The 12,283-nt window shown below is 47.3% G+C and overlaps 1 protein-coding gene across 1 annotated transcript in view; it reads left to right on the forward strand.

The window, feature by feature from the left end:
* The window catches only part of elapor2b (endosome-lysosome associated apoptosis and autophagy regulator family member 2b), a 126,745-nt gene that overhangs the window by 58,265 nt on the left and 56,197 nt on the right, over nt 1–12,283 (forward strand). Inside the window, exons 2-4 of the mRNA XM_038811973.1 lie at nt 53–173; nt 6,997–7,189; nt 8,307–8,454. Of these exons, the coding sequence (XP_038667901.1) occupies nt 53–173; nt 6,997–7,189; nt 8,307–8,454 (462 nt within the window). The remainder of the gene's footprint in view (nt 1–52; nt 174–6,996; nt 7,190–8,306; nt 8,455–12,283) is intronic.

A 12,283-nucleotide genomic window follows, 5' to 3' on the forward strand; every position in this document is an offset into this window, starting at 1 on the left:
GTAGTTTTTTATGTAACAGACATTCATCTTATATTTGCATCTTTTAATACAGAACGATTACCACTTTGAGTACACGGAGTGTGATAACACTGGCTCCCGGTGGAGAGTTGCTATTCCTAAATCTCCTGGACAGTGCACAGGATTGCCTGAACCAATCAAAGGCAGAGAATGCTGTAAGTTACTGTTTGAACTGTTCGTTGGAAGAAATGAAAAGTGTAATTACTTCAATACGTCTTCAAGCAGTGATTTCTGCTGAGGGAAAAGCATTTTGTTGCTTTTGATGTGATCAGGAGCTGTAAGTCATAGCTAGATGTTTACAAATTGCCCCTGGTGTCTAAAAAAGGGGTTAGGTTGGGTTATGGAGATAGGGTGGAGGTGGGGGCTTAAGTACGGTGCTCTTTCTAAGGGCCGGTGCAGACTGGATGGGCCGAATGGCCGCTTTCTGCACTGTAAATTCTATGACAAATATTATGGTTAGTTTCACAGCAGGGAACTTGAGATCCATTCAAGCGTGAAGGGAAATCAAATTCAAAAATCCACACAAGCAATTTCTCATTGATGTGACTAAAAGCCTTGTAGATCAAAGATCCGAGAAGGTTTAAACCCAGCTGATGTGGTTTTTGATTTTTAGGAATTTACAGCTGCTGCTTTCTCTGTCTGAGGCTTTTTGCGATTTGTTTTCTCTGTCTGGACTGCTCTCTGACTTACAGCCAGAGGTCTCTGATACGAGGGGACTCTTAAATGGGGGGGGGGGGTGTGGCTCTGTATTGGGGGACCTCTGGCAGGGTGATCTGTTATGGAGAGGCCTCTGGTAGGGGGCTCTGTTATGGGAGGTGGTCTCTGTATTGGGGGGCTCTGTTATGGGGGCTCTGTTATGGGGGCTCTGATATGGGGGGCCTCTGTTATGGGGGTCTCTGTTATGGGGGGCTCTGTTATGGGGGGTCTTTGTTATGGGGGGGTCTCTGTTATGGGGGGTCTCTGTTATGGGGGTCTCTGTTATGGGGGTCTCTGTTATGGGGGTCTCTGGCAGTGAGCTGTGTTACGGAGTGGTTTCTGGTGGGGAAACTGTATTTTTGGGGTCTCTGCTGAGGGAGCAGGTCACCCTCATACTTTGGAGGGGAGTGACCCAGCAAATCCTGTGGTGGGGGGCGAATTGCATTGCCGGGGTTGGGGGGGGGATGATGAGGGGGGCAGCCACCATTCAAAATGGCGACCCAACAGTGTGATTCACCAGGGATTCCCTTGCAATCACCACCATGCATCAACGTACATGGCTAGGGATAGTAAATAGCCTCTGGCCACCACTCCCAGTGCGAGTGCAAATAAGCACCGGTTCTTTTCCGGCCCGAGAATGTTGCAACCCAAAGATTTGTGAAGTACGATTTTAGTTGAGTTTTGCGGGGTGTTTCCCGATGGCTTTTGGGTGACTTTTGTTTAATCACTGGGGAGCTGAAGTCCGTGATACCGGCTACTCCGAGATCACGGCACCGTATCCCTAAGTGAGCTTGAGGGTCCGCTACACCCCCACCCATGGTCATTGCCACCCCCCACAGACATGGGCATTATCCCCACCATCCCAACTGAGGACACCCCGATGGGGTCGCTGAGGGGCTCCCCACCTTTTTCAGACCCCCCCCACTCTCAGTTTTGCCCCCCTCCTTTCAGGGCTCCACCATCACCACCCCAACCTTTATGAGGCATTTCATACCGCCTCCAGCCCCTCCACTCTTCATACCCCCATCACCCTCCCTTTGGGCATGGCCCCTGTCAGGCCCCAACAATCTGGCCTATTGGCACTGCCCGCCTGGTGCCCAGGTGCCAGTGGGAGTGCCAGGGTGTCACCCTGACCAATACCTGACTATCTAGGGGTCTCCAATGGCCTGGGAGAGCCCGCCCCCCCCCCCCCCCCCCCCCCCCGGTGCCATGATGGCTGATCCACATTTGTATGGACCAGCACGAAACAGTGCCCTGTTAACGTCTGCCAGGCGCAACCGGTGAATCCCGAGCCCCAGGTGAATCCGGTGAATTCGTATTAAAATGGCTCATTTAAATATGCAGATCTGGATCTTGCCCAGTGAGAATCACGCGAGACATTTTGAGCATCGCAAATCTTGTGAGATTCAACAGCCTCGGCCAGACACCAAGTCGGAACCGACGAGGCCGTTAATTCGCGCCCTAGTCTCCCAAATGGAGAATCCAGCCCCAGTTATCCTCAAATTGTTTTCTGAACACCCTATTGCTTACTTAAATCTTTTTGCCAAGAAATATTTATTGTTGTACCTTCCTTTTGTCCTCATCCAACCACTGTGGTTTCAGTTTCTCTCACTTGTTTCTTTTGTATCGGCATTTAAATTTCTTTAAAATTCCCACAAACAACCTGAAACAATTCTGTTCTTCATCCCCCCAAAATAATTTGAAGCAAGGTACCCATCTGAAGCCTAAGTCACGCGTCTAGAATTCCTTTTACGTTTGTTTATTCATACATTGGATGTGCGCATGGTGGGACAACTTTTGTTTCCATCCCTAATTTCCCTTTGAACTGAATGGTTTGCTCGGCCATTTCAGAGGACATTAAGAGTCAACCACATTGTTGTGGGCCTGCAGTCAGATGTGGACCTGACAGCCTAAATGGCAGATTTCCTTCCCTCAGGGGCATTGGCAAAACCAAATTGGTTTTTACGACCAATTGCCAATGGTCTCACGGTGATCGTTCGGCTTTTAATTCCAGATTTTTATTGAAAATACTCTGGATACCCATGTTGAATGGATTCATAAAGCAAGAGGGAGATTTTTTGCAGTCCTAAGTGTTGTGTTCTGCTTCTTCATGTAGCATAAGCTGCTTCCTTGATGTATGCTCTGACAAAGGAAGGTTCAAACTTGGAGATAGGTTTAACACATTTATTGAACAGTTAACAATTCTCCCACTTGAGTTCGACTCTCCTGCGAATCTTGCTACAGTAACTCAGTCTAACTAACCAGTCTGCTCTAATCCATGTGGTGGGTGTGATGCTTCCTGATCTGCCCCTGTCTCTCTGAGTGTCGCCTATGGAAAGGGAAAGAGCCTGTGTGCCCTGACCTTTTATATGGGTCGCCCCCTTGTGGTAGTGTCACCTCTGGGTGCCTTGACTGCCTATTGGTTGTGTCCTATCTTACTGACCTATTGGTTGAATGTCTGCATGTCATGATGTCTCTGGTGCTCCCTCTAGTGTTTATTTAGTCCCAGTGTATCTACATTAACCCCTTGTATATTTACAGTGATGCATATCACCAGACTCAGCATTGATGATTATTCTTTTTGCTGAAGAGCATTGTAGGAAAGGTATTCACTCTACTAAATATTAAAAATAGTTGATAACTTGCAGGAATAGAGGGTGTTAGATGCAACTGAAATGCAATAATCAGTGTAAATCTCTTGTTAATCTGCTCCTGTTTGAACAAAATGAACTTTAATGTCAGGATGATTTATTGCCAAAGGGAATGATGGGTAGTGAAAATCCCATTGGGGTTGTTAAACAAGCGACCACAAAACTGAGCACACACAGTGAGGATTTCATCTTGAATTAGCTGACAGTTATTCAAAGCTGATACCAGGCTTCTCATCAAATGAAATAAAAAGAGAAAATAGAAAATGTTGGAAGTACTCAACAGTCTAGGCAGCATCTTACAGGGGGGGCAGAGTTAGCATTTCAGTAGATTTTCTCTCACCATAGATGCTGAGCATTTTCTGAATTTTCAGTTTTGATCGCTGAATTTTAATCCTTCATGTGGTCATTTGTTGCTGACCATGCCTAAAATCTCTGGTTATTTAGCTTTCACGAACCTCTTTAACTTCCTGTAATGATTTCCATCAATTACTCAAACTGAACAGGCTGAGGGAGTACTTCCCTCAACGGCGGAGCAGTGCATGGGGAAATTCTCCCCAGTGTCCTGGACTGTATTTGTCTATCATTCAACACTCCAGAAAGATTATTTGGGTACCTGGGGTGGCAAGGTGATACAGTGGTTAGCACTGCTGCCTCACTGCACCAGGGACCCGGGTTCAATCCCGACCTTGGGTGATTGCGTGTGGAGTCTGCACGTTCTCCTTGCATCTGCATGGGTTTCCTTCGGGTGCTCTGGCTTCCTCCCACAGTCCAAGGATCTGCAGGTTAGGTGGATTGGCCATGGTAAATTGCCCCTTAATGTGCAGGTTAGTTGGGGTTATTGGGTTACGGGGTTAAGGCAGTGGAGTTGGCCTAGGTAGCGTGTGCTTTCAGAGGGTCAGTGCAGACACGATGGGCTGAATGGCCTCTTCCTGCACTCTCGGAATTCTGCAGCTGAATCCTGTGAGGAGGCTGTACAGCTTTTTCACTTTGTTGAGTAATATTTTAACAATACTGTAACAAATGCTTTTCTGTATTGAAAAGTTATTTGCAAAGTACAATGAGTGAGGAACATTTGACAAGTTCAGCCATATTGATGATTGAAAGTGCGTTTTCCCTACAATTATGCAATTGATGATTTTGTGAAGAAGTAGTGAAGAAAATCTATCTAACTTGCCATGCCAACAAGGGATGAAGCAAGAAAAGTGTAATATTTCTCCATCTTCCATATTCTCTTGTTTAAATTCTGTTTTTCAAAATGGGTCATTGCTGGTCTGATACGATGGCTGCAGGTGGTCACGTGCTGATAGTTCTAACCCCCGTCATTCTCAAGACTGGCCTTCAGAAAGTCTTTTCAAGACAATGAAGGGAGCCACTGACATTGGACTCATTGGACACTCCGTTCACGTGAATTTACGTCAATAATGTCTTTGATGTTGTGAGCGGAAGTAAGGAAGTTAACTTTTGACACTGAGCGAGACTCTGAAATATACTGAATGGCAGTGTATGCAGCTTCTTGATTGGAGTATTTGCTCCTGCATTGGACTGGCTCATTCTGACCCACACTGGCCTGCGCTGCAGTGCTGTCATTGGCTAAATTTTCCATCTTGTTGCTCACCAGCTTGTTTGCTGGTCTCGAGACACACCGCAATATTGACCGTCTTTACCATCATTCTGACAAGAGGTGAGCTTGGATTTCAGTTCAGCAATAATTCATGCAGTTATGTTTTTACAAGTTAAAAAGCGTTAGAGCAATTAATCAGTGATGTTGTTGCAGGGGTGGGGGGTGTTGAGGTCATCGGTGAGGAGTGCGACGTCATTGCAGGGGCTCCTGAAATGAAGGTGAGCACGGAGCCCCACAAAGTGCAGGTCGACCACTGCTTCAAGGGAATTTCGGGACCTTGTCTGCTTTCTTGCATCTTTGTAGAAACTTGATAGTCACTGTCTATATACGCGATCTTCTTGGAGATCCTCTCCACTTTGAGCCGGCAGTTTGCGGTGTTGATGGTAGCCATGATTGCAGACACCGCCGTTGGACTGGGGTGGGCACTGTAAGAAGTCTTACAGTCTTAGAACACCAGGTTAAAGTCCAACAGGTTTGTTTGGAATTACTGGCTTTCAGGGCGTAGCCTTCATCAGGTGAGTCTTGAGCTGTGGGGTTATTAATAAAGGATTGATAACTCCACAGCTGAAGTGTTGGGAGCAATAAAGGGGGAAAGCAAATATCAAAAACATCTTTCTATTTACAGATAGCTAGTGATGGGGGAAATCGGGGCTGGTTTAAATTAAACCCCTTTCTGACCGTAGCAGTGGGATTGTTGTATGAGGAGAGTTTTCTTTGTAAATTCATTTTTGGGATGTGGGCTTCGAGGATAGGCCAGCATTTATTGCCCATCCCTGGTTGCCCTCTGAGAGGTGGTGATAAACCACCTTCTTGAACCGCTGCTGTTTATGTGGTGTAGGTACACCCACAGTGCTGTTAGGGAGAGAGCTCAGGGATTTTAACCCAGTGACAGTGAAGACACGGTGATATATTTCCACATCAGGATGGTGAGTGGCTTGGAAGGGAACTTCCAGGTGGGGATGTTCCCATGTATCTGCTGTCTTTGTGGAAGATAGTGGTCATGAGTTTGGAAGTTGTGTCGAAGGAGCCTTGATAAGTTTGTGGTGAAGAAACAGGGTCTGTATTCCCTAGAAGTTTGAAGAGGTGATCTCATTGAAACCTGGGTGTAATGTGGATAGAATGTTTCTCCTGGCTGATGAGTACAGAACAAGGGTCCACAGTCTCTTAGGACTAAGGTGAGGAGGAATTTCTTCAGTCAGAGGGTGATGAATCTTCGGAATTCTCTAGCTCAGAGAGCTGTGGAAGTTCAATCATTGAGCATGTTCAAGACAGAAATTGATAGGTTTATGGATGTTTATGACATCAAGCGATATGGGGATAGTAAGGAACAATGGCCTAGATGTAGATGATCAGGCATGATCTGTTTTAATGATGGAGCAGGCTCGATGGGCCAAGTAGCCAGTTCCTGCTATGTTCCTATGTACATCCCGATTGAAACAATGTATCAGCCCAGTCCTACTCACAGGAACCTAGAATCTTTGGAAAGTCATAAATTGTCATTCCTTAAACACTCTTAAGGCTTTTAGCTCCGCCTAATCACTACTTGCCTTCTCCATTCACTGTCTTTAGCCTCAGGAATTTCCAACATTACAGGCCTTGAACCTTGATTGTTGATAAAAAAAAGCACATGCAGCTGCAAGACCTTACAATGTGAGGAACATTCAAATGGCACAATAAAGATGCAAGAACGAGCAGCCTACCATATCTGTACCTCTCTTACCAAAGGTGGCTTATGGAGATGGACCAAGGGGCAATTGGTGAACAGCTTAAACATTCTTGGGTTTGGTTGTTTTCCTGTTGACTCTTGAGCCCTAACGATGCTGTCGGGCTTTCAAAACCGTTGCGCGGTTCCCTCTGGTGGGATTGACCCTGTTTCGAGCTGATGAAGCAGCCAACCGGTCACCTTCAATATTCTCTGGAGAGAACCAGTTTTCAAACTTGTGGATTTGGATATGTCCTGTTGGGCTGAAATTGAAAAGGTGTGACATTTGAATCTTTTTTGTTTTCTAGCCTTTTCTTGTGGATCTGGGGAGTTCCTGGAATTATTAAACCAGACCTGCAGTAAATGTAGAGCAGGCAGTTACTCATTAGGCAGTGGTATCAGATTTGATGAATGGGATACTTTACCACTTGGATTTTCGACTGTGGCCACCTATGAAGTTGACGAGGAAAGCAGCAGTGCCAGTAGTGGCAACTGTAACTCGTAAGTAAACTGCAACAAATTAATTGCTCTGCCCATTTGTGCTGGGGCCTTAGACACTTTTTTTCCTTTTCAATCCGTTGCATTTCTGTATTTTTAAAATTCGTTTACTAACCAATGTTTGGCTGTGATTTGTGCAGAAGATAATTCATGTTCCTGTGTAATCTAATTTGCCTTTCTAATAAGTGCCCTGAAAAACGCGATTTTCACACTGGGGAGACAGGTGTGGGATGGAGTTGGGCTCACCACGCCATAGAAATAGAATGTAGGCACAGGGGCAGGTGAGTCTCAGCTGTTTTTTTTTAAGCAGTCGTTAGGCCCTCTATCCCTCATCTCACACACCCTCCCAACCAACCATCCCTCTTATACCCCTCGCACCCTCCCTGAATACTCAATGCAAAGTCATGCTGCCCCAACCACCCCCAATGACCATTTATGTCCTCCATCCTACCTCCATTGTCACTTGGGTAGCATGGTAGCACAGTGGGTAGCACTGTTGCTTCACAGCTCCAGGCACCCGGATTCGATTCCTGGCTTGGGTCTCTGTCTGTGCGGAGTCTGTACGTTCTCCCCATGTCTACGTGGATTTCCTCCGGGTGCTCCGGTTTCCTCCCACAAGTCCCGAAAGACTTGTTTGTTAGGTAATTTGGACATTCTGAATTCTCCCTCAGTGTACATGGACGGGCGCCGGAATGTTGTGGCTAGGGACTTTTCACAGTAACTTCATTGCACTGTTAATGCAAGCCCACTTGTGGCAATAAAGACTATTATTATTACTTACCCAGTAATGGGCAGATCGCAGGAGCCATGATGAGAAAAAAATGAACTTCTAACAATCTAATGAGATCAGTATTAGTTTTGTGTATCGTTACAGTTGACTGTTTTTGAGTTGGAAGAGCAAAGATGCTGGATCACAAATGCTCCATTGGCATCTGACCAGTATTTCAAATTTCCTATTGTAAACAAGCTGTGACGAGTGAGTTCTCAGCCCTCCCAAAAGTAATGTCTTCCATTAAGCTAAAATGTCTATTCACCTCCTTGTCTCAATGAAATTTAAGAGACCTGAGTTTTAAGTCTTTTATCATTTGGAGTCATTTTTCTTGTAATTAAACTTTTACAGGTCGTCTTGGATTCCACAAGGGAGTTACATTGCTTCTAACAGAGATGATTGCACAGTTTCCCTCATCTATTCAGTACACTTGAAGAAATCAGGAAGCATTACATTTGATTACCAGTATCTGGATAACTCTATCTTTTTTGAGTTCTTTGTAAGTCCGGTTCCATAAAATACATTTTTTAACATATTTCTTAAACTGTGAAAAATAAATTAATGTAGACCCAATATCATGTGCGGTGAAGTTGAATTTGAATAGTGCCATTGATGTCCACAAGATAAAATGCTTTTCAAATTCTCCACTTTCGCCGCCCAGTAGTAATATATCAGGTTCGGCAACGCCAAGCCCCCTGACTGCCGATCTCTCTGAAGGACAGTCTCTCTAATCCTCGCTACTTTAGCCACCCAAATAAAGGACAAAATCAATCTTTCAACTCCCCCGAAGAAACATTCCGGCAGAGGAACCGGAACAGAAGCAGAAACCGTGGTGAAATATTCATCTTGACCAACTGAATTCTGCCCGTCAAGGACAGAGGGAGACGATCCCACCTCTGCACTGATGCGCGATCAATAACCACAGAAACAATGGAGTAGTCCAAATTGAAGGCTTTAATCTACAAGATGTTCCCCCAGCAGCTTGAGTACAGAGAGAACGATGGCTGCTGGGAAACACAGGTTCTTATACTCCGCCTCATTGTCCAAAGATGTGCAGGTTGCGTGGATTGGCCATGATAAATTGCCCTTAGTGTCCAAAATTCTATGATCTATGATTAACCTAGGACAAAAGTTCGGCACAACATCGTGGGCCGAAGGGCCTGTTCTGTGCTGTATTTCTCTATCATTGGGCGGAGCTACCTTCATCTTGACCAATGAGAAAGCAACACTTAGGCCAATGAGCAGTGAGCCTTCTCCACCAATAGCAGCTCACACTCCCAGGTACCGGAGTACCTCTAGTCATACTACCACATGCACGTTGGCCTTGACCCTACTCACCAAGCTCGTAGAATTTAACTTATGAAGCTGGGCCCAATCCTGAGATACCTGAACCCCCCAAATACCTAAATTGGCAACCTGCTGAGCAGAACTACAACATCCCAAATTGGTACTGTTCCGCAACAGTGAAGGAAAAACACTCGCTCTTCTCCAAATTCACTTTATACCCTGGAAAAGGGCCAAAACGCTTCAACAGCAGAATTATATCACCCATTAGAAGATTGGGTCAGTCACATAGGAAAGAAGATCATCAGCATACAAGGATACCCTATTCTCCACCCCCCTCCCCCATTTTCCCCTTCCACCTATCCAAAGTCCTTAGGCCAATGGCCAAAGGCTCTATCGCCAATGCAAACAATAGGGGGACGTAGGGCACCCCGGCCTTGTTCCCCTGTTTAGCTGAAAATACCCCGAATTCATGTTATTTCCGTAGACACTAGCCTTCAGTGCTTTATACAACAACCACACCCATGACACAAATTTACACCCTATCCCAAACCTTTCCAGCAACACAAACAAATAACCACATTCGACCCCATCAAAAACCTTCTCAGCATCCGACGCAACAATAATCTCCTGCCCAGTCCCCTCTGTCGGGGGCAACATCACAAAAGTATTTTATTGAAGCATTTGTAATTGGGGCAACACCACATTTAACAGCCGCCTCACTTTGACGACAATCGCCGACCCTTCACAAACCCCGTCTGATGCTCAACCAATTAGTAAACTTCGACAAAATTGTACTGGGAACCTGTCAGGCCCCAGCACCTTGACCAGTCTGCATTCGCCCAATGGCTTTCCAGACCTCCTCTGTCCCCAAAGGCCCCTACAACCCTTCCCGATCCTCCACCTCCACCTTCGGTCACTCCAACCTTTCCAGAATTCCACTATCCGATTCCTCCCAAGGTGACTCCGAACGATCCAAATTCTTATGGAACGTCTCAAACGCCCCATTAACTTTATCTGACGCAGACAATAATCGACCACCCGAATCTCACACCAGGATAATCTGCTGCCTCACCTGACCAGCCAAAAGATGGCTGGCCTTCTCCCCATATTGGTATATTAACCCCTCGAACACCACGACTGGCTCACCGCCTGTCAATGGATAAAAAGTCAAACTGCATCTGTAGTTTCTTCCTGCTAACTAGAAGCTCTGGAGTGGGGTCACTCAAATGAAAACTTTATTTGTTAACAAATGACGTGAAAAGAAATGTTTGTGGCAAAAAAAAAAAAAATAAATAAAAAGGGGCAGCAGGGTAGCATGGTGGTTAGCATAAATGCTTCACAGCTCCAGGGTCCCAGGTTCAGTTCCCGGCTGGGTCACTGTCTGTGTGGAGTCTGCACGTCCTCCCCCTGTGTGCGTGGGTTTCCTCCGGGTGCTCCGGTTTCCTCCCACAGTCCAAAGATGTGCGGGTTAGGTGGATTGGCCATGCTAAATTGCCCGTAGTGTCCTAATAAAAGTAAGGTTAAGGGGGGGTTGTTGGGTTACGGTTATAGGGTGGATACGTGGGTTTGAGTAGGGTGATCATGGCTCGGCACAACATTGAGGGCCGAAGGGCCTGTTCTGTGCTGTACTGTTCTATGTTCTATAAATACCGACCATCTACCGCCAAGATCTCATCCATCATCCTTTGCCGTCCCTCTCTTGCCTCCCTATCCACCTGCGCCTTAAGCGGAAGTATCGCCCCTCTCACCACCACCTTCAGGGCCTCCCACAAAACCGCGGGGGAAACCTCCCCATTCTTACTAAACCTCACGTACCCATCAATCACACTGATCATCCTCACGCAAACCCCAAGCCCACCAGCAGCCCCACATCCAAGTTCCACGCCGGCCGCTTGACTGACCCCGTCTCCAATACCCCATCCACAAGATGTGGAGCTTGATCTGAGATAACTGTTGTGAAATATTCCACTCACCTCACTCCCGGCAGCAGAGACCTCCCCATCATGAAGCCAATCTGCGAATGCACGTTATGCACTGGAGGAAAGAAGGAAAATTCCGCCCCCCCCCCCCCCCCCCCACAAAGTGCAGAAAGCGCATGGATCGCTCCTCCCGTCTCCATCATAAACGCCGTCAATACCGTCATGACTTCGGCTTAGACCGATCCAGCCTGGGATTCAAAACACAATTCTAATCTCACCCCAAGATCAGCTGATGTATGTCCATGTGGGTATGGCAGCCAACATCCTCTTCAATTTGGAGCATACACACTTACCCTCCAATGTCCCCATAACTATGACATACCTACCTCCCTGGTCCGTTACCACCTTCCCCATCTGAAACCAAACTCTTTTATTAATTAGTATTGCCACCCCCCGGGCCCTGTGGAACACCTGACTCACCAGCCCTTACGGAGCCTAACCTGATCCCTCACCCACGGTTAAGTCTCCGGCAAAAGCAACACATCGGCCCTCAAACTCTTCAAATGAGAGAAAACTCCTGCTCATCTCACTGGGCCCCCCAAAAGCCGTATACATAATAGAAAAACACCATGGCCGGGATTCTCCGACCCTGCACCGGGGCGGAGAATCCCTGGGGGGAGGCGCGAATCCTGCCCCGACGCCGGCTTCCTTATTCTCCGGTGCCAGTTTTCGTGGGCCGGCGGGATTCCCGCCAAGCCAGTCGGGGGCCGTTGACAGCGGCCCCTCCGGCGATTTGCCGCATCCCGATGGGCCGAGTGGCCGTCACGTTTTCCCCAGTCCCGCCAGCGTGAATTACTCAGCTCACACACGGCGGGACCTGGCAGGTAAATGTGTGGGGGCCGTCCTGGGGAATGGGGGATGGAGCAGGGGGATCCGACCCCGGGGGAGGGGGGACCCCACGGTTGCCTGGCCAGCGATCGGAACCTACCGACCTGTGGGTGGGCTGGTTCCGTGGGGGGCCTTCTTTCCTCCGTGCCGGGCCCCTGTAGGGCTCCGCCATATTGCCCGGGAATTGGCGCGGAGAAGGGAACCCATGCGCATGCGTGGAAATATGCCTGCCGG

The sequence above is a fragment of the Scyliorhinus canicula genome, chromosome 11 (genome assembly GCF_902713615.1).
Source record: "Scyliorhinus canicula chromosome 11, sScyCan1.1, whole genome shotgun sequence".
Taxonomy (NCBI): domain Eukaryota; kingdom Metazoa; phylum Chordata; class Chondrichthyes; order Carcharhiniformes; family Scyliorhinidae; genus Scyliorhinus; species Scyliorhinus canicula.